Source organism: Pieris brassicae, chromosome 10 (genome assembly GCF_905147105.1).
Source record: "Pieris brassicae chromosome 10, ilPieBrab1.1, whole genome shotgun sequence".
Taxonomy (NCBI): Eukaryota; Metazoa; Arthropoda; class Insecta; order Lepidoptera; family Pieridae; genus Pieris; species Pieris brassicae.
Window position 1 is genome coordinate 8,075,437 of NC_059674.1, and position 23,117 is coordinate 8,098,553.

A 23,117-nucleotide genomic window follows, 5' to 3' on the forward strand; every position below is an offset into this window, starting at 1 on the left:
ACGCTGTGGAGTCGGCTCATTTAAAATTCACTAAAAAAATATTTTCCTATGCACCTTCCCGGCCTGTCAGAATTCCCAAACTATCTGAATTAGAAAAATACTTAAACGACAGTGCAAGAAATATTTATACAAACATAATTATATTGTCTAGCAACATTAAGGTATAAGGTACTATGTATTATACTTCAACTAGGTTAGTTAATGAATTGCTCTACTTTCACTATTATTTATAATAATTTCACTAAAATTTCTATTCACTTCAAAATTTACAAGCCTTTTCGCTTTAGGCGAATAATGCTAAGAAAAATTTCCTAATTTCGGTCCGCCTCCGATAAGTCGATATAAAAACTTTTTTTGCGGATTTTATTTTTTTAAACTAAGAAACAACGTACGATAGGTACTATGTACATGCGAGTGAATGTGCAAAAAATCTCACAGGACTATACGAGGGGACTAAATCGTATAACAATAATTTTAATAATCCCAATATTAGCTACTTAGTTATCAAAAAAGTACAAATTCCACATCAAAACATGTATAAGAAAAGATATCGCTATGCCCCCCCGCACTGTGTTTCTCGCGTGATATGCTAATGCGACAAAATTACTATCTAAAAATGGAAAAAATAGCGTCGAAGCCGCTACTATTAATAGAAAACAGACAACTTACAACGAGAACAAAAGCCTGAAGCGGCCGTAAACAAGGAACCAAGCAAAACGTCCTACAAACTATTAACTAAAACTGCCCCGAGGATAAACCGGTCAAAACAACTTAAATATTAAACCTTACAAACTCAAAAAGGTACACTGAGTAGAAATTAAATGATAATCTAAACCAAGACCGCTGGGCCAAATAGCCTAAAACAAACAAGCGAATAGAAGAAAATCGAAGAAAATCTTCCTCCCAACTAGTAAGTGCAGTCGAATCGTTCAAGTCTAACGTCAAAAGCTCGAAAACTCCCGCAGTTTTCGTGTCACCCGTCAAAGTAACCACTCGCCACAGACCCATATCCCATCCAATCACCTCAGTTTTTCAAATTATCTAATGCCAATCGCTTCGGGCAAAGATCTCCGTCTATCGAAGATCATTTTAAATGTAGAGATATCTAGACGCGACAGCGTCGGCTACAACGTTGCGCGCAAAATAAAAAAAAATCACGTCCGAATTTCACATTAATCGTTTTTTTTATAAAAATATAAAAATACAAAATGGGACAGTGCGACCACACCTCTCCACACTCACGCAACCTGCCGTACCACACTACGGGGTTAGGGGCACTCCAAACGATCAAACAAATATTGAGCAATTTTACACAAACAAAACGGAAAATGCACACACATCGAGATAAACGCTGTAGCGAGCCAGACACAAATTTACACAAATTCTTTTCAACTGCCAGATTTGCCAACCAAGAGGAAGAGACCGCAACAGTATGAAGATGCAACTCTTGATAGAAACCGGGCGTCAGTGCTATAACAATATCTAGACTAGGATTTAAGAGAAGAAATTGTGATGAATTTAACGAAGTTTAATTAGAGAAGATTAATGTATAGACCTTTCGCACGTGTGTGCATTTTTAAAGGGAAACAGCGATTGATTCGAGTCCCGCAATTTATACGTTTAGTGTTCCAGTTGTATTAATAGTAGCAACACTTCAATATTATCAAATCTTCTTTAAAAGCATTCGCTTTCGGAGTCGGGACAAAAATCAAAGCTACATTAGTTGAAATTTCGCTAAATCTACTAATAACAATATCTAAATTTTGATGTCTGTCCCTTTCATCTTACTTTCCCTTGAAAACTCGCTACCTTGAAGGTTTGTCGAGTGTCAAGATGAAAGCGATAGACTTCCGAAGTGGGCAAAACCAATCGCAGCTACTCAAGTTTCGAGATCGGATATCGCCAAAGGTTTCACACACGGGAGGGGTACATCGACTCGTTCGCCGTACAAGGCACTTCGCCTCACTACAGAGAAGTCACGACACGAAAAAACTTTTACAAAAACATTAAAAACAATTATCGAAAACACGCCATAGTCTTATCTACAGTCTATAAACTTCTGTGGTCGGTCGGGATACGAAATCTGTATCCGAATTAAGTACATCTCTAAAAGCGTCCAACTCTCACTCGATAGCTTCGTCCTTCACGAGAACACGACATCGAACAAGCCGTTTCGACCCATGCAGGTTAGCGCCTCGCGAATAGGTGCATATTGCCTCATGCGATAACCATATACGATATCAAAATTTGTAATATTCCAAATGACCACAACGACGCCAAGACTCGAGACTCTCCATTAAAACTCTACGATATTCGAATAATTTTGACAAGTTAACTACGACGATTGAAACGACTCGAAGTTAGCAAAGCACCGCCCCTTCTGAACTTCGACTCCAGCTCTAGAGCGGAGATCGAAAGGGAACGAGAATAATATTATATCTAAACTACCGTCTATTGCACTATCCCGGCGGATTGAAAAATATGTCCTTCACTATACACACTACGAGACTAAAGAATAACCGTGAGCACTACAGCCGAAAATGGTAACATTATTCATTTTTGTACTAACACCGGCCCATACCGCCTCCCGCCTCCCGACGGCGGCGCCTTTAGGAACAGAACCTGAACACACCCTGAAACAATAACCCTCCCTCCAAATAAACCTAAACCGCCCGAGGGCGTTTCGACTTCGAAGACGACTCCTCTGGGCTGAAACGCACACACACGGGGCCAGACGACGCAGTGCCGTCACGGCGAAGGTCACAGCAACAATATCCAAATAGAAAAATACGAGGAAATCGGGTAATTTACTCTAGCTAACAGGTACAATTATTCCGAGAAATGACATTCCACTTACATCTTACTTTATTCGGCCAACGCTTCGCTCCGCAGAGTCTAGCCTCGGACCTTTTTATCTTATAATAAGAGTCGGCTAAAGACCTTAGAGAACGAACTGACAACTAGCTAAGTTTTGGATATATTTTGCTTACGTCGGGGTCGGCTTCGAGTCTCCCACCCCGCACAATATATTTTGCTTAAAATTACTAACTTTGGATAATGTTGCTTTATTAATCTAAGTCGAGAAACGCGTCGCGTCCCGACGACGCCGAAAGCCGTGTTTCGTAGTCTAAGAGTGGAACCGCCGCATCGAGCCATTCCAGACATTGGATGCTCGTCCCAGTCCTGCTTCCCCCTTCCTCGCCCCTGTCCCTCCGCTCTTCGCCCCTCTGCCCCCTCGCCGGCGATCCTAGCACCAGCGGAAGGGGACGGCGCGCGGTCTGTCGGCGCCCTCCTTCACCAGGGGCTTGTGGAACTCGCGTCCCGGCCGAGAGTGGATGGTCGCCCAGCAGTGCTCGCAGTAGTACTGAAACAGACGTCTCCGTAAAGCGGCTTCCGATGGAAGGAGAGGAAATGTGTGCGAGGGGCGCGGCCGCGTACCTGCAGACAAGTGACGTTGGCGCAGAAGAAAGGCGCGAACTTTGATCCACAGCGAGCTCCCGCGCACTCGTCGCACATCTGGTCGTCCAACACGTACGGCTTCACCTGGAGAGGAACTCGTCTTTATTCTCACGACTCAGCCTTGGCAAGGAACGGTCGACGCCAACTGACCCACCCCCCTACTATATATAAACTAGGCTCGTATATAGCGATATAAAAACACTGTTCTACCTCGACCCGCTTGTCGATGTCCCCGTGCTGCAGTTGGACGAAACGCGCCGAAATGGCCGCGATGTACGATTGCTGGTTGGAAAACGCCACACGACCGGCGCCCTGAACATTTTATTCAAACGTTAACATTTTTTTTACGGCATTTTTAAAAGTCTACCACATCACATCTAAGCGAAACTAACCTTGGGATATTTCAATTCGGGGTCGGTGTCGATACCGGCGTAACACACTCCGCCGTATAAACGGTCCATTATCATCGCCAGCTCCACTGGAACAACAATATTCAACGTGACTGTACGGCTGCCGAGCAACATTATACCCGATCCTAACGTGATTTAAAAGGCAGGGCACGCCCTACTCACCAGCCTTCAGTGGGCGTGGCACTCCGCCCACGAAAACAGTTTTGCGAGGGTCGAGGGGCATACTGGCGTCGAGCACGAAGTCGGCGTCTGCGAGCCTCCAAGGCCGGATCTGCACGGGCTTGTCGCGGATCGTGGGCGAAGACACGCAAAGGTACAGCTTGTCGTCGTCAGTTATGCAGGCCTCCATCAGGGCCGCCACGGAGCTCTCGTCCTGCCACACAGCATTCGTTTCAATGCATTTATTATTGGTACAAAATAAAAAAGCAAATTAACGATCTCGGAGACACTCACTTGGAAAAGCAGAAAAGCGTATCCTTTAGGCGGGAAGTAACTCTTGCTCTCGGCCTTGTGAGGCCAGTCTACCACTAGGGGACCGAACCGGCGGAATGACGAAGTTATTTCATCTGGAATTTTTATATGCGTAGATGGTAAAAAGCTAATGCAATATATAATGCTATATGCAATAAATAAATTTAGTATTTTTGACAAAACGTGCATTTATCACGTGACCCATAACGATTTAATATATTAAATCAACAATATTTATTCAACTGAACAAAGAACATACCACAATCTTGTATTCGCGTTCTGAATTCCCTCTCAGTAAATCTAAGTGAAATCAAGTGCTTATAACATACACTTTTTAGACACAACTTCAGTTTGCTAAATATGTCTATTTCTGTAAAACATACTTTACTTTCGACATATAAACGTTGAATATTATATAAAACCTAGCTTCTAGGGGTTTCTAGGCCACCGCCGCCTAATCTGCTAGATCTAAAGAGATTACTACAATAGAGTGACCTACATAGACAACGTGTGAGCCTCGGTACTTTATAAAAATAGCATGTTTATGTAACCGAATGCAGTTTTCAGTTGTTAGTGGCCTGCTTTTTAGGCGTTTAAGGAACATAAATAACTGACGAAAAACTGAAATGCATATTTTGTCAAATGTCAACACGTAAAATCCTATTTTTAACAATAGGTACTAATTTATATCAAGTGTTACTTTACACGCATGCGGCTCCACCTAGGAAACGAAGGCGCCACTGAGGTGGTTAGTGGTCACGTGATTAAGTGGTGACTTTGGAAAGTATGAATCAAATTAATCTCAATTCCTACCTTCGTCGATATCAGGCGGCAGACCCCCCACAAACACCTTCCGGCTAAATCGCTCGCCGTGCTCCGAGCCCGCAGAAACCGGCGACGAGCGAGCCGGCGAACCCAAGGCGCTAACGCACATCGATAGTCCTGGAATAGTGAATCGTCGGCTCTTAGAACTCGGTCGATCGGGTCGCTGTATCTGCACTCAGTACATGCTCTATGCTCACCGGCTGCGCTAAGCCTCGATACGACGTCCTGCGCCTGTTCGTTGGGTCCGTGCGGAGACCCCGCGCCCGCCGCACTCGCCACGCTGCCCTCCTCCACGCCCGGGAAGAACGGCGATTTGCCTGGAACGAGATTAGGCTCATCGTTTGCACACCGACAAAGCTTTATACTCAGTACATCATTCTACGTCACAAAGTAACACCATTACGGTTTAGTGAGATTTCTGAAGCCGTATAAAATTATGTTATCTTCTGTGACCCTGGTTGAAATAACTAATTTTCAGTAATGTTACCACTATACTATACTATTCCACACAGGCTCATTACTACTTTTATACGTAATAAAAGTTTAAGCAGCAACGCCGATCTAACTTCCTAGTTCAATTAAATATACCAAAAGCTGTCCTACTGGCATCGGTCCAACGCGTAATGTCGTTGACTCCACAGTAATTGATGTGGGCCATGAATCATGGATGTTTTGGTCTGGCTACAAGCGGAATCCTGACATTTAGGTTTCAGTCTTATGTTCCGCAATGGGTCACAGTGCAGATGTACTTAGAATATCTTATAAGGCGGTTGACGAAGGTCACGAAAGAAATTCACTACGATCACAACAACCAATACGCAGCTGCGTTTTAAAGCTTCAACACTCCAAGAATACCGAAATTTATTCAACACATACCATCAGCTGACAGTTGGGTTATAACCAACTGGCTTACAGAACTAATCTTTATTAATTTAAATCAAAAGGCTTTATTAATTTATTTTGTTCAAATAGGCATATGCCTATATAAATATATATTTGAATGTTTTTTTTGATTCTGAATATTAAAGTTTTGCTCTCGTTTATATTATTCAACTAGCGGACCATTTCGTTATTTCACATAAGTATTCTATGCTTCTAAATCAAAATAATAGCTGTTTCGCTGTACTTACAGATATGTGTTTTTAAATAAATTTTAGTTTTATAGGACATCGACCTTTTTTGGGACAAGTCAGTGACTTGTCACTAACCTATTCTAGTTGGTCACGGAACAATAATTCTATGAGGATCACATCATAATGCATTTTATTTTTATCAAAAAGTAAAAATATCTAGTTTAGTATGGAAATATATAATAATGCAACTAATGTTACTAGACAACGAGATTTTTTCCTGAACAAAAACTTTTGTTTAAATTTATATATTATATTGAAATTGTGTATAATTTGTAACTCAAATTAAAATACGAGACAATATATGAAAAATATGTATTGCCTGGAAATTTCAACAACTTCAAAGGTACTCACTTTTTCTGTAAGGGAATCTCGGACCACGAATGAACGGTGTAATTAAAGGTATCGTGTGCACGGACATAATTTATAATTGAAAAACGTAAAAAAACACTGCAAAACTGCCGCAGACACAAGCGCTCGTCGCGGGAGGAACACGTTATGAAAAAAAATGACAATCGTTTTCGATTTACAAAATATATTTTTTTAATTGCCGGAGAGCATTGAGACTTTTGAAAAAAGGTTTTATGATAGCGTAAAGACACTCGCTCTAGTGTTCTGTGAACAAAGTGCAAAATTTGTTATTTGAAATGTAAATGACGATTTTACTGTCATGGAGTGTTGTTAAAACTGAAAGGAGGGAATTATGTCTAAGAGATTCCGAAAATAACTCACTTTAGTGATAAATTTAGCTCATATATTTTGACGTAAACGAAACTGAGCATTGTCAGTTGTGACAGAAATACACAACTAATTAGGTTCTAAGAGCTGAGGACACTTAGTTTAAATTTTGAAAATTTGAAAACATTTTAAATGACAAATATTGCAACGATTATCTTGGTGACATTTGGACTTTTGAAACAGGTATCTTCAACGCTATCTATGGATAACTGAAACTACAAAATAGGTCGACTTGTTCCAGAATTAAAAACGGAAAATGCAGGTTGACATATTATCACTGTGCTAGCCAAGTTGTGTAGCCCTATCAAAAGCAACCTTAACACCTGTAAATATAGTCTATATTGGCTGAACGTGATTCCACAACGTCAATGCGGAGTTTCACAATCGGATCTAAAGCAAACGTGAGTTGGTTTTTAAACTATGGTATGATATTAAGACAATCACATTTAATACTGTATTTTATCTACAATAAGGTTAAATCTGAATATATTGTCAAATATTGTCTTTAACCGACTTAAGAAGCGTGTAATTTTTTTGTGCACGTTCAATCATAGATCCGCCGACTGGACCGATTTGGATGATCGAGGTGTCAAACGATTCGATGTGCAGCGAATAGACGTAGTCCTGTAGACAGGTTTTTATTATCAGACTGATAGTTTTCAGGTTATTAAATGAAATGTCTCAGGAAAGGCCAAACGTCGCGCCGCCGCGTCAGCATTCGCTCTTTTAAAAACCTTTATCAAAAAGGTCTAATATATAATAATGAATAAACATAATTACTATAAATTTAGCGTCCTATTTATATATTATTTATTGGTGGACGTAAATATCGTCTTCTCTTGTAGTTAAAGTATAAATAATATAAGTATATACGGTAAAGCCGTATAAGAGCTGCTATACTTTAAATGTACTAAATGGAAACGGCTCAGCCGATGTTTTCGGTTCTTCAGGGACGTCTTCACCCCCGATACGATGCATTAGAGTGATTGTTAATTAATCTGATGACTGAGCCGTTTGGGATCTAACAGCTTTTTTCCTATCCGAATATCTCGACTGGTACTTATGACTAAACTAACTGAAACTTGATAAAACCAAAATTCCCCTACGCGAAGTATCAACCAGTGTAAGCCCCACCGTACACACAAAAAGGAAATAATTCATTATAGTTGACCTCAAACTATATGACAGGGCTATTATTTCAACAATTCGTGTTGTACGTTCGGATATGTATAATTTATGCTTGCATGAAAAGTATCATTGCAGACATGATGAAATAACCCCATAATATTTCCTGCCCAACTAAAAAGGTTTTTATTTTTGTAAACTCCGTGACTATACACGGAATTCACGAAATTATCCTACATTAGGGGTCTCAATTGAGTCAATTATGAATAATGATCCGGCGCTAAATCAAACACGAAGGTACTCAAATACAACTTCTAAAACTCAGCTCCGAAGTCCGATGCTAGTCGACCTGTGGTTTATTATGGTTATTGGTAACGCGCCGTGAAAACTGACATAAATCTGCAGGGCCGTCGGATCGACGCTAAGTAGGTCACTGGATCAATACAGCCTTACAGCTTACGCGCCCTGACAGACATACAAGTTCATATAATTTTATTGTATAGGGCACACTTAAGGATCGCACCTGTGCGGTGTCTGGTTCGTTCGTCGGGGTTCCGCTATGCTGCTTGTAAAAGTAATTGTACTTCAGGTACTTTTTGTTTTCCAACTACGTGACAGTCTACAGACGAAGTAAAGAACTATGAGAAAGTGTGGTTCACAAATTTCTATGTAATCCTCGCTGATCTGTCTGGTCGCCGCAATGAAGACGTCTATATGAGGCACATACTTTTAAAATATAACATGTCAACCGTTCCTTCGTTTTATTAAATAGACTGTTCGTCTATTTCATTAGCTGTATAAATGTAAAACAAGAAATATGAAGTTGTAATCTTAATGGTGAGTGCCGCATCACGGCCGTTTTACGTGACTCTACTAAGATTTGCTTAAGCGTTTGACTTACAAAGTGATGATACTTTGTTACTGGTGCTGTGACGAAATGAAATAGTGGTTATTCACCCCTCTGTGGCTGATTTTGAACGCAACTGACACCAGTGGGTATTTGTCTCGTGTATCTATTTGGTACGGTTTCACGGCTTAAGCCGTCTATTTTTTTATAGATCGAGCCAAAGGGCGCAGCGACCTTTACGTGGCCGGGCGTTCAGAACATAAAGAATTCATTTTATTACATTGCACTCAAAGACGTTGTCATATGTCTGTGTTATTCCCGACGAATGTGGCATGGATGTGTCATGAGGCGCCGTGACTTCAAGAATAACTATTATGCAGCAGTTATTGATAACTGCCTCCATTTCTTTATGAAAGAATAAATGTCACGAAAGGGCTTCTGCGAAGCCAGGCCTAGTCAGTATTAAAACGTAATTACAAGTTCATAATGCTAGGTAAGTCATGCTGTAAAAGCCTAGACTAGATGTTGATACGTTTGTCCTGGATCTAGGTCATTTAACAATCAGGCCACGCACTTAGCTCGTGCACTATATGTTAAATTACATAACGGGTCTGTTATTGTCATATTATAAAGTATACATATTGTATACACACGGGTGCGCACTATAGGCCTAGACAACGCACTGGTGTATACGACAGTATGGGGAATAAGTGAACCGGTGTGCCTAAGACCTACAATTGATAACGTGTGTAGGCATAGAAGGCTGATCACCTTTCTGAAATATATATTTAAACAAAGCTTATTTACGGCAAATTCCTTAATTTATTGCATTATTTTCATACTCGACAACGAGACCCAATGTAGGTAAATAAAGCAATTATTTGTGAGCAAATTTTGTAACCAAAAGGAATATCGCGAATAAGTACGTTTGTTTGTTAGTGGTTAGTAAAGGGAAGTTATTTCACATTATTTTGTAGTCATAGAAAAACGTTTTTGCCTATATTTTAATTAGTTTTTGCATAATATCGCAATTTGGATATCTTAAAAAAATCTCTACCCTCAATATCGGCTGAACAATGCTTATATAGAAAGCAACAAAATCAGGTCACCTAGAGCTAGCCGTCCTACTTACCGGGTCACCATGGTAACGCGGCCATGTTGGCCCGTTGGTATGGTAACGCAGCCATGATGGCACGTTGTCATGGCGACGCGCATGCGTCGCACCGCAAGGCGTGGTATAACATTATCAATATAATATGGAAGACAGCTGATTGGTAAGGTCTTACTTTTTTCTAGAAATGTTAATTTATTAAAAACCCTTTTTGGGAAGAGCTCTCTGTTTTGCTAACTGCAAATGTTAAATGAAATCGCTCGAAATTGTTGGCTGTTAGTTTTCACACTCAAAGCAGAAACGTAGGTGATGCATAAGACATTGGAACACTCGGGGACTTACCATAAAAAGGCATATTGGTGATCATTTTCTCTTTTTCACTTTGCACTTTAAAACATTGCACTATAAGTTACTTACACTTTTATTAACTTTGTTTTGTAACACCAGTCAAATGTTATTATATGCAAAATTTTCAAGGCAACACCTTTAAATATGTAAGAGAAAATCGCTAATATGGAGACCATTGCGTACCTACACCCTTAGGTAAGAATAATTAAATTAAGGCGTGTGTCGACGCATGTCGTTATTTTGTGTGAGGGCTGACAACTGTTTTAAAACAAAATATTTCAATTCAAGTTTTTTTTATATAATGCAACGAAAGAGAACATATCTAAGAACACAGTTACCAGGTTATGTCATATTTGCAAAAATCGCCAACGTCGTCAACATATTAGCGTCGTGTCGATAAATTTGACAATATTATAAACGTTTCTAGTACAAGGTCGAGAAATGATTGGTATAAGAGGTGGTAGCTGTTACGAGTGAGGGTTTCAAATCTATACGGCGCAAAAGCTACTACGATGAGAGAGACTGTGATGTATATCTAGTTTTTAATTGGTTTCCAATAAAAAGAAAACCACGAAGCTTAAAAAGAAAAAGCGTTGATATATGTTATAACCACAGATTTCTTACTTGTGAGACGCGTACAGAAAAAACGAACGCCTTAAAAAAAACGTTTGTAAACACAAAATGCTAGAAAACTAAAAGCGTGTCAAGGTCCACCGTGTTCTCATTAATATGCTGTGGACAATAGCACTTAACACTTTCTAAGATCTCAAGGCGAATTCATTAATTAAACGTGCACGGATTTTGATCACTTCATTAATTTCATATTTGATAAACAAACGCAAAATGCAGAGTTTAATATCGACGGATTAGAATTTTGAACGAATTTACTTTGGATATTTCGTAAATACCATACCTAATACCATAAATAAGAGTTATTAAAGATATAGCTACACATGATTAAACACCATAAAATCCTTTTTTAGTAAATTCAGTAAAAAAATGGAAAATTCATTCGGTTTTGACGCTTTCACAATGCTCTTGCTCTTTTTTACAGAATTTTCAGCATTTGTCTATAGTAATTGCAAGTTAGAATATCAACAATGTAATTGTTTTCGATATCACGACACTAGCGCATCACTAGCGTTACGTAAGGTGGCTCAAGGTCGGATTTTGCTTAACAATACTAACAGCCACTTGTGTTAATTCTTTATGTAAATAAATAAGAGTGTATACATTATAAATTATTACGAATTCACGGCTTCAGCAGAATTGTATTTTTCAAACAAAATAACTGCGTTCCCGTTGCAAAGATTTCTTTTAGCTTCACAATTATTTAAAAACAATACAAGCACCTTTATTGTAGTTATCAGCCATCATCATCAACTGGTCAAGTGGTTATCGAAAAGGTAGACTCAATGGCATTTTGATCTGATCATTATAAAAAATGTTTCGTGCTAACTCGGTTAGAGGATCAATAATGTCAAGTCAGCCTCGCTCTGTTAAACAAGGTTATCACCAAGGTTTGTTCGCAAAAACGAGTTGAAAATTGCATTACGAAACTACGGACACGTCTTGAACTGGATGATGCATTTTTCAACTGGAGCCCTTTTGCACTTAATTGATGATGATGAAACAGATTACATCAATTTTTATTTATTGGTTTTATGAAGATTAAGTTACTCAGTATTTCCCCATTAACGTGTGTTTTTCGACACAGAAAAAAGCGAAGTAGTACGAGTTTATACTATTTAAAGTAGAGCCGACTCTTGCGAGAATAATTAGCGTGAACTCCGACTCTGTATATGAAAAACCAATAATATGAAAACTGAAGAAGTTGGCTTCATATGTATAAATAATTTTGTAATGAGACACTAAAGAAACGCTTAGTATAATAATAGATAATAATAGAACGGACAGACAATGCGTTTCCTGTAGACTACTTAAATATAGAATAACTTTAACACGAGTCAAACGAAAACGTATCAAAACTTCGAGTGTAACGTAGAGTTCTATAGAAATATATTCGGTTACTTTTAAACTGTGAAGATGTCACAATTAGGTACCATCAGGGTCCACAGATATTGTATAAAACACGATTTTGTGAATTTTATTGACGACAACTAATTTTAATGATATACATATTTCATAGTACTTAATCAAAATCTATCGTTTCGTGATTAAATTTTAGGACGTACGTAACGAGGAAAATATTGTGTAAAAATTAAAAGTACATACATATATTTAATTTACTAATTTGAAACTTTATATCCTTCTTTCCTTATAATATCGTAGTTTGGGCACAATGATAATGCGATCATAAACGAAAAGTTTTTTACTGAATTAATAAAAATATGTTTTATATAAATCAGTTGTGATTTATCTCTTATTATTAATTTGCATATTACTGTTCGAGATTGCCAATCACGAAAAATAAACGTAAGTAATAAATAGGTATTGTAATGATGCTATTGTTATAGAAAATTTACTAAAAACATCGCTAAGGTATTGCCTTAAAAATAATCTGTGAAAAGTAAAATGTCAAACCTAATAAATTTCCACACTCGTAAACATAGACTTAAAAGTTCACTGTACTCCAAAATATTTAAAAATAGAACGAGCGATTACGAAAATACGCACAACACGCGCGCTCAATTTCCCGCCAAACACTAAACATTCATTTTGTTATCTATAATACGACCATTTCAAAGCTACGCGCTTACCTTCGGTTATCTATAATCTTCTCAACCTATAAATTTAGCCGCATTGTAAAACACTTTTAAGCGACAAAATTCAAACGTTAACTATAACAAGACAGATTCGTTGCAAAGATTGATGTTGAAATCGGTAGGGTTATAAGAAAATTTACTAGTAAAATCACGGGACGGTTCGCTCTATAGTTTGTGGTGATTGTTATTTTTAACTGTGAACCGGAGCCAAAGTGAAAATGTCAAGTGGTGATGCTTTTGTTTTTGCATAATAATAAAGAATTTGTTCTCATTGAGTTGTTTGTTCTGATGTCCTCACCCGAGTACAAAATAAGCGAAGTTACACATATGTCGGTTTATACCAAACATATCAATTATCAATTGTCACGTTCTATATAAATATATTTGCAAACTTGCAATTTTTGGTGGCTATAAGTAGTAGCTTCAGTAATTATTGGGCCTAAAGACGAAATATATTTCGTTTTGCTAAATTTTGTAGAAAAATAACTGGTTTATTATATTATATTAAATATTTTTACCAGGTTTTTATGTTATAATTGTTGTCAATTAAAATCATACAACATGTTAGATATTTCATATTAAAGCAAGCATCAAAGCAAGCTAGAGAAGATTACTTCTCTTTCGTTTGTCTCGTGTGTCACTTCTAGTCTAGTCTAGTAATATATCATTATTTTCAATAAATGTATATAATATGTATAGAATAACGATCACCTGCGCTTTCAGTGGAACAGAGAAGTGCAAGGACGAACAACAAGTGGTATTGCGTAACTGACAACGATTTATACAACTAGAAGTGCGTAAACAGGAAGAAATGTGCACGACGGGAATTCGAATCCGCTTACTCTGGCTAAGATTACCGGTTTAAGCGTATAATTCCTTCACAAATTAAATTATGTGACGTGTCATTAGAGATGTAACTAAAAGATTTGTATAAATAATGCTGAGTCTGTAATTGAACTTTAATAAATGTCAAATTCCGTGGTTAAAATGCATAATGCCTCATTTAGTATTATATATCTTTGGATTCCGGCGTCGCATTCGTAATGCAATGTAGTTGTTGACAGGGAAAACTGTGTCGATTTGAGTATTTACTCAATTTACATAAATAAATACTAACTATAACGCCACCAATAATACGATACACTTTTAAAAAAGATGGCGCCACTTACGTTGGCAAAGACTTCGTCCGTAATTAGGTTTTGATGAAAAGTATTTACATATGAAAATACTTATTATACTGTGTGCTTAAAAAGACAATCACATTAGTTTAATTGTTTTTAAACTACGGTCAACTGCTAAATTGTAATTCACAGTTCCTATTCATAATATGATATGCCGCGAGCGAGAATCGAACCTTGACGTTAAGCGCAGATCAATGATTATATTTTCATAATTTCTTAATAAATATGAATTTTACGTTACTGTAAAAGAGACGTTTTTTCATATTTCTGAATTGCAAGAGGTCTAGGTCATAAGTAAGGTTTAGACTCAAAGAAAAGCTAGGCTCTTAACAACGTCATAATAAATTGAAGACGTAGTTTATGTAACCCCGTTTTAACAACATACTCGTATATGTCTTGTTTCTTTCGTTATCCTCATTTTTATGCCATTCTCGTCAGATGCGCTGGAAATATGTGGAAGGCGGAACTAAATATATTTCCCCTTCCATCTGTATAGAATATTTATTTCAAAACCACATTTTACAATTCAGATCATATTAATTCAATTGAATTTGGCCTCATCATTAATAACACACAGTTATAATTGTTTCGTTCACCAAAGAGAGGTGCAATCATTCTCATATAATTCGATGTTTTCGAGAAAAGCGTGCTTTGAGATGGACTATAGTTTCGGTTTTAAATCATTCAGAATATACGTATGTTTATAAAAATCATTAATTTTGGGAAAACCAGCGATATTTACCTTTCATGTGTTCTGATGTATCAGCCCGCATTATGTCGGTCAGATAGTGCTCCAACGACCTCATGTTGTCCAGACCTCCTCTGTCCTGAAAAAATAAAACTACAACTTAAAATCATATTATAATTATTTCGTTGATCAATAAATTAATATATTGTAAGTTTCGATTGCTCTTATTATGGCCATCTATATATACTTGGTATATAGTAACAAACCCCAAACGTGATAGACTAAAATTGTCGAACTGGGATAAAAGTCCAATAAGACTCTACTCTAACTCTACTCGACTCATTTCTAAAGTAGGCTGATCCCAAATTTGGTTATATTTTGAAAGCCAACACATTAGACCTCACTGTCGGTACGAACACCAGCGACGCAGGTCCCAACGTATACCAGCCACCCACTGACCCATTTCTGTTACGCAGTGTGACGTCACAACGGCAATGCGCTATGCGCATTGCCATTGTGAACCGTACCCTAATACCACCGCATAAAGACGAAAATTAATTCCACATTCAATTTAAAATCTTAAAAATATTGAAAAGGTCAAGAGAAAACTGCAATGCGAATTTGCATAGAACCACAATATATTCTAAGTAGTTCAAAATCTTGTTGAGGTTAATCGTATTGGGTTTTCGGTTCAATGAAAGGGCGGATCTATGTATATTGTATGTTGACTATCTCTACATATACTTTACACTTATCTATAGATGACAGAATTTTAATAAATATTTTAACTCAAGCCCCTTGGTATCCCTAAATCCTTTACGCTGCGTACGTAAAATCAAAACGCCTGAAATTTTAAGTTAGCAAATACGTAACGTAGCGTCAAAGCTTTTATTTTACGGCAGTGTTTTTGTTTTATTTAATTAGGATAAGATAAGATACATTAATGAAGTTTCTCTGAATATCTGTAGCTTATCATGAATTAATTACAAGCAATTGCAGTAAGTGGAATTACTTTAAAAGTATTAGGTAAGTCAAAATACGTATTAAAGTGCATAAAAAATATGACTCAAAATATCCGTTTTAAACAGTTCATTGCAATTATTAAAACTAATGTAAATTGTAATAGTAGTAGTAAAAATAAACTTTACCATTATAAAAAAAAGCTCACGTGGCTTCATTTTAGGACGTGATTAATTATTTATTTTATTTCATTCAATGCAGATCCATGATGCTAGTAATGTATTCAACTCAATGTTGGCCAACTAGAAATGAACGATATGTGAACAAAACAAGAACATGAAAAGTACACATTACATTAGTAAATAAGTTGTGAGAGAGATAAGTCCCTCTGGCAAAAGGATTAATTAATTATATAAAGATAGAAGAGAAATATCAAGAGATTTTAAGAATACTACATTATTAATACTAAATCTTATAGTATGACGCCGTACTATTTATTATCAATTTAGTTGTGCAGGTCTCTTATCTAATCAACAACTGACGAACTGACAGATCTGTGTGGTATGTTTATTGTTCGTATGCATTTTTATGGCCAAAAACATTGATATCTGTTTATGATAAATTGTGTACGAGTTTATTTAAACTAAATTGTAAACAGAATACGAGAATTGTATGACGCTTATATAAGAAGCAAGCTTAGCTCGATTTCTAAAATCAACAAATTGACAGAAAAAGGAAAATGCAAAATAATGTTATCCTTCATAAATGAAATTTTCATTATTTGAGTATGCTAGAGTAACCTAGATTTATGAGTGAGGTAGGTGTACCCACACTTCTTCGTACTTTGGTGTTCCTTATCAGTCGTTATCAGTACATCAATCATTCGAAGAAAAATATGTTTCCTTGAGTTTGATATAATGTTGTGCATCCAAAACATTTATTTCGATTTTTTTTGGTTTTATTATAAGTGTCATCATCAGAAATCACGTATGCTGCCACACTACTCGGGGTTCACACTAAGGAGCTATTTCAGAAACTTTCTGTCTGAAAATAGTTTTGTTTAAACTGCTCGTTTTAGTTTCCATTTCTAACGCGTAAAAGGATAAAACATTTCATAATCGAAACAATATTTTTTCACGCTTCAGTGGGCTCGTCTGTCCCATTCTAATGCACGCTGAGAGAATAGGCCGGAGCACGTCTGTGACGTTCGTGACGTGAAAACAGCCTTGAATTTAACAACGCTGATAAGAGAAGTCACATTTTGCAAACACGGTGAGTGTTATTGGGTGTAATGTTGGAATATTCATAAGTGTACGTTATGCATTAGCCTAACATAAAATTAAACTGAAATTAATTTAAAAAGTATTTAATAAATATCTGGCAAACCGTTGTTATTATAACTAGCCAGCAGGTTTAAGGAAGCTGATTTTATAATTGTGGGAAAAATTGTAATGATTGGAGTAACATTTACTTTAATGAACATTTTTACTATTGTTAAATACCCACGATTAGTAGATAAAGAAGTAAATAAATATAAAATAAACCGTAAATTGTAAATAATACTATCACAAAATCAGTTTATGTCCGATAGCGAGCAATTATTTCGTGAGGTCGACACACTCTTATCACAGGTTCACAAAACATGGACACAAGTAGTTATAATTTGGTTCTTATTATTTATTAGGAGCCTTTTAAGTTTTACGCAATTTAATATACTAAGTAAACTTAAGCTTCATTTTTAATAACATTAGTTCAAGTTTTGGAAAGAGTTCGTAATGCTAAACTTTTCTTTAAGATCTCGATAGCTGTTAGGTTACACGAGACGTCACATCGAGACTTGTCAAATATCTGACTGAAGTTGAAGTTTTGTATTAAGAAACAGAAGGGATGTATTTATTTTGGCATCCCATCCAAACAGTACCCGCGCTTGAGTCGTTTTCCCCGCATTACCAGCCGCTGACCTAGTTCCGGTCGATCAATACTTCTACGTCACTCTCATTGTTATGAAAAACTACCTTCGGATATTTCTTTAATAATAAATATTTATATTTTGTTTATTATTTATAGAAGTGCGAAAAAGTATTCTACCTTCTAAAAGCAGCAATTTAGGACATCTGATAAGTTGTATGAGATTTTTTGTTAAATCTAAATCTAACAGTACAAGATTCTGCTAATTTAATGAATCTGAATCCTGTGGTTATGCCGTTCGTGAGTTCAGCACCGTTTATGCAAGATATATAAAAAAATGTGTCCTGTTATGGTGTCGCAACGAATTCGTAAACAAACATAAAACAATGCGGTCTTTGTATTTTTAAACAAACCGATTATGAAGTGTTTCGAGTTACGTGCTGCTGCGGTTGTCGTTGCTTTCAGACATTTATTCGGACATGCTTCAGTATGGGGATGGTACATTTCAGTTTATTATTTAATAACTGACGTGCCTGAGTATTCTACGAAGTATGATGTAACGCAGACTTAAGTGAATCTCTTGCCAGTTGAATACTAAAATTGAATATTAAGAATAGTTATTTCGTATTTAATTTTATCGTAGTAATTCATGTAATCTAATTCACGGCGACAGTTTTTTAGTTCTTGAACGAACTTCTTCGACGACGACTTGTCTTGATAGAATATTTCAAAAATACATAATTAAAAAAAATTACAATACATATTCATTGCAAAGTACACACTAGCGAAAAAAAACTTTATTAGTTTTTAGCTTTACACATTGAGCCTTAGAATTCAGGCTAAACGTTATCTATCTATAGATTTATCTTAAGGAGATAGTATCGCGATAACATGGGCCGTTATCAGCATACAGCATTTCGACATCTTTACTTTTTTAAGAGGCAGATAGGTAATACGTACTATAAGAACAAATAATAAGAACAACGAACTTATTATATAATGGTTCATCATGGTAATTATTCAAGATTTAGTTTTTTCTTGATTACAAACTCTGTTTTGCATTAGATCATAGAACAATAATTTGAACTAAAGGTATGTTATTTCTTTAGGAAGATAATTCCTAAAGAAGTTATACAAACAAAAGACAATTCCTACTACATTCGCTTAACCCATTGAATTGTTGATTAAGAATGTCGATCTAATTTGCGTTTGCGTTGTATAAACAGAAGTTAAGTTTTGTGTTTTTTTATAAGCGCTAACATTTCACAAATCTTTAGGCACTTTTCTTAATCTATAATAGATTCTTAGGGTGGGACTTGAACCTGAGCCTGGAAAATATATTCCAGCTTATCGAACTACACTTGAATGTTTTTGCCTAATATCTTGGGAAGATATAAAAATGTATTTTGAACGCCACGTCCGCGTCCGTTTGAGATTTCCCTGATTTAGTGATAAAAAATAAGAAAGGCCGGCCTATGTAACGTGTCCTATGCCTGAATCTGCAACGGCATCAGAATTTCACATTTTCGCTTCGCTAAAAAGGTCACAAACGCCCAAGCCTTTACGTAAAACTCGAAACGGAAGCTTTATATTTGAAAACAAATGTTACCAACCTGAATGAAACATTTTCCATTGAATTTCTCCAATTTCACAGAAAATCACATGTTTTCACAAACCTGAAACGGTTCGTCCGGTTTCCCGGGATACGAGGCGCTCCGCCGATAGTCCGGTCGCGGGGGCGCCGGCGCTCTCCTCCACGGGGCGAAGGCCGAGGGCTGCGCCACCTGGGGCGTGGGCCATCTGTATTGCGGGGCGCGACGAAAGGGCGCCCGGTACTGCCGGTCATCGTCGCCGACGCCGTGCGCGCCGGGGTACTGAATTTCACCCATGCAGCATACGTCCGACCCGCGCGTTAGCCGGATCTTGACTGAGCCTTATCACCCTGGTCGATAAATGCGCGCGCAATTATGGCGATACTGATTTTTTAATCTGTATCGTTAGTTCCGGAAAACGCCGCGGCGCTGCTCTGACGTTTCTTTCTAGGGCGACAATATAGGCCAGCTTTTCATGTATATAAACATGCCTATATAGACATTGCTACATCTGCACCGACGTACTTCGTACGTACTCTTCTTAAACTAGTTCATAGGCCATTTGTTGCATTCACTTTACATTTATTACAATTTCATAGATTAAAATACCAATTGGTCGAACCTTGTCGAATGTCCTTTGTATAAAATATATATGCTCTACTAAATATTGTAATAAGATTAAGTTTTTTATTTATTTTTAAAATAAACAAAAAGCCTCACCTATAAGCTAACGTTTACATAATATTATGCTATTCATAGTAAAACAGGGCGGTAGGTAACTGTTATGCAATCTTGTACTTTATCGTAGTAATATTTTATTTATTTATACCAACTTGTGATATGTGTACATCGAGGACCCATTTTTAACAGGGGTTGAGTACTGCTACTCAGTCAGTGGTCAGTCATCATCTTACGTTCATAAATCAAATATGATACTGCGGCTTGCTTATACAGAATATTCAAGACGTACCTTACCAAATGATTATTAAAAGAATTTGTTTTCTGAATTATGATTATACGTATATTTACTATAATACTGTATATTTAGTGTGGGTATATCTACGACGGTAAACGTGTATAAAAAAGATATATAATGTTTCATGAGGTGTTGTACGTACGTGTAAGTGATTTCATTACATAAGGTACTGCGGAATCCGCAAGTTGACTGCAGAGGACCGGGCTGCGGTACTCTGCGCTCAATGGCCTCCGAACTGTACATAATATGTACCAGCTCCACATGACGAACAGAAAATAACAATTATTGTAATTACATCTTGTGTTTAGCCTATTTGGGTTTAGCCAACTATATTTGAAACTTTGAATAACGAACTTGAACTAATTATTTGATTTATATTGTTCAATTATTGTATATTATAAGTAAGTAAATAAGAAAATCCCTTTTTTGTGCCCAACACTCTACGATAATAAATTTTATGTGTTAAGTATAATAATATTTTGAACTATATTCACCAGGATCTTGTAAAAACCATATCAATTTATTTTAGGAAGTTTTGTTGGGTGATGCTTTTTTAAACTTTAAAAGAACTGAAAACTGTCTACAAAAATGGTTCCTGTTTGTTTGCTACTATTCGATATAGTACTTAGTACTGACATAGCAACTGCGGGGACTTAGTAAATTATTAAGAGAAGCGAAACATCCCGCCTAAGGTAATTATAATGATACACCAACAAACATTTTTCCATCAAGAATATGTTTCTATTATTTTTGTATATTTATTTGAAGATTTTGTTAATATTGGTGGGTTCTTTCAATCCACTTTTTTTAAACTTATAGAATAGTATTTAATGGAAATGTATTTTCAAAGCGAAGAAGTTTAAACACAACACATATAAAACTAAAAAAAACAGGTTTAATAAATATTCTCTCAAAATATAGAAGCACATATCTAAGAATATGGCCGATAAATTAAAAACATAACAGAGAAAGTTAGTCAATTTCTTTTATTACCATTGCTGTATTCAACGCCATCTTCATGCATTCTATTTAATAGTTAAAACATTCGTTTTGCTTAAAGTCCAAAGTACAATTACTATCGAGCTCGTTAGGTGGCGCGATTGTCTTCCAATACCTTGGAGAGTTTAGGCAACAGACTGATTGGTCGGTAAGATGTTTTTGCGGTCATCAGTTTGCCAGTCTTATAAATCATGATTTCTTGGTAGTTCCATCAATAGGTACTTTTTTCAGTTTCAGGTCGTAACCTGAGTCGTCTTCTTGAGAGTTAAATAAAAAATAGGTCCCTAATTATGAAATACTGATACTTTTCGATTATTTTGCCGTTTGTTTGGGATGTTTGATTGTAAAACAATTTCATGTAAATTGTTTTACTGATAATGATTCATTAAAGAGATCATGATACACAAAACTAAAAATACATTTGTAGACTAATTTTACCAGTAAAATGTATGGAAACATACCTTGTAATGCGCTTAATTACTTCGTACATAATACTGTATATTATAACTTATCTTGTAAAGAATACCATACTTATTATATTAAATAAGAAATAAAATATTCATTATTATACATAGTATTTTTGTATAGTACCTGTTGGCAAGAGCCCCGTATTGCGTAAAGGGCTTCTTCAAAGATGCCTATTTGTCAGTTCTGCGATTCGTTAAGTCATACCAGTTTTGAGAGATAGTTTAGTATAACTGGTTTGATAGCTCTCTCTAGGATGTTACTTCAGACGGATGGAACTTCTGACGGAGGTTATTATAATGTATTATATTGACGTGTTTGTACCTGTGTTAAAGTTATCAGTTAGCATAGCGATGAGCCAAATACCGATAGTGGGGTCGAGGCGCCATCTTTACTATTGATAGTGCGTACAGGGAACGCAGAACAGTTCTAATTGAGGATTCAGAGTAGCATTATAGTGCTATAAACCTCTCATGGTTAGACCAGGTGTTATTTTACTGTTAATAAGAATCAAACCAAATTAAATATTGTGGAATAATGATTCGTGTCTTTTGTGCTCGCATTTTATTAATTAACACTTTGTTGCATTTTATGTTTGATACATATACATTCAGATTACAGAAATTAAGGAGGCAACGGTGGGCCTTTTTGCTAATCAGCGGTCTCATCTAGGCTACTCTAGGGCAAATTGCAAAAGGGTCAAATCACGATGCTAGGTTCTAAAATACATAAAAATAATATAGATACAGTATGTTCTCAGCGGAGATATTTTAAATCACAGTAAAACCTTTGAACGAATCGCTAACGAAATTGTTTGCGGACTCTAACCCGACTCGGAGTTTTGCTTGAAAATTTCTAAACAACAAATTGTCTTTATAAGATGACCTACAGTTAGCCTGAATATCGTTTTCTATCGATTCTCTAATTTGCTTAACGTCAGGGTCTAACTCTTGTTTCCTTTGCAATCAAGAAGTTATACGGCCCAAGTGATCAACTTCGCTGTGGCACATTGTGATTGAATGGTTGGGAAATGAGAAACAAAATAAAGAATACATTTCATATAAGTTTAATTTTGCAATACTTGTGGATATTTAATATTTTTTGTTTTTCCACTGTCTGCGTAGATATAAAGACTATCTGGTCTGCCGACTCGGGAAC

General features: G+C 36.5%; 1 protein-coding gene across 2 annotated transcripts; it reads right to left on the minus strand.

Annotated features, from left to right (window-relative positions):
- Nucleotides 1-234: 234 nt before the first annotated feature.
- LOC123715842 (translational regulator orb2) lies at nt 235-19,864 on the minus strand. Of its 2 annotated transcripts, XM_045671179.1 has the most exons (10): nt 19,604-19,864; nt 15,114-15,198; nt 5,363-5,482; nt 5,154-5,282; nt 4,323-4,435; nt 4,032-4,242; nt 3,852-3,937; nt 3,670-3,771; nt 3,439-3,543; nt 235-3,364 (listed from the first exon to the last, which is right to left on the minus strand). In XM_045671179.1, exons 1-10 carry the CDS (start codon nt 19,814-19,816, stop codon nt 3,248-3,250), a joined length of 1,281 nt encoding a protein of 426 aa, XP_045527135.1. In that variant the 5' UTR covers nt 19,817-19,864; the 3' UTR covers nt 235-3,247. The 2 variants fall into 2 exon arrangements, with proteins under 2 accessions (XP_045527135.1, XP_045527136.1); XM_045671180.1 differs by lacking the exons at nt 15,114-15,198; nt 19,604-19,864 and adding an exon at nt 6,650-6,803.
- Between the last annotated feature and the right edge of the window lie 3,253 nt (nt 19,865-23,117).

Excerpts from the sequence above, each read along its gene's own strand:
- LOC123715842 (XM_045671179.1), bottom strand. The coding sequence starts at position 19,816 with ATGGGTGAAATTCAGTACCCCGGCGCGCACGGCGTCGGCGACGATGAC. Across the intron at positions 3,544-3,669 it reads ACATCGACAAGCGGGTCGAG|GTGAAGCCGTACGTGTTGGA; the intron begins GTAGAACAGTGT and ends GTTCCTCTCCAG. Across the intron at positions 3,365-3,438 it reads CCAACGTCACTTGTCTGCAG|TACTACTGCGAGCACTGCTG; the intron begins GTACGCGGCCGC and ends CGTCTGTTTCAG.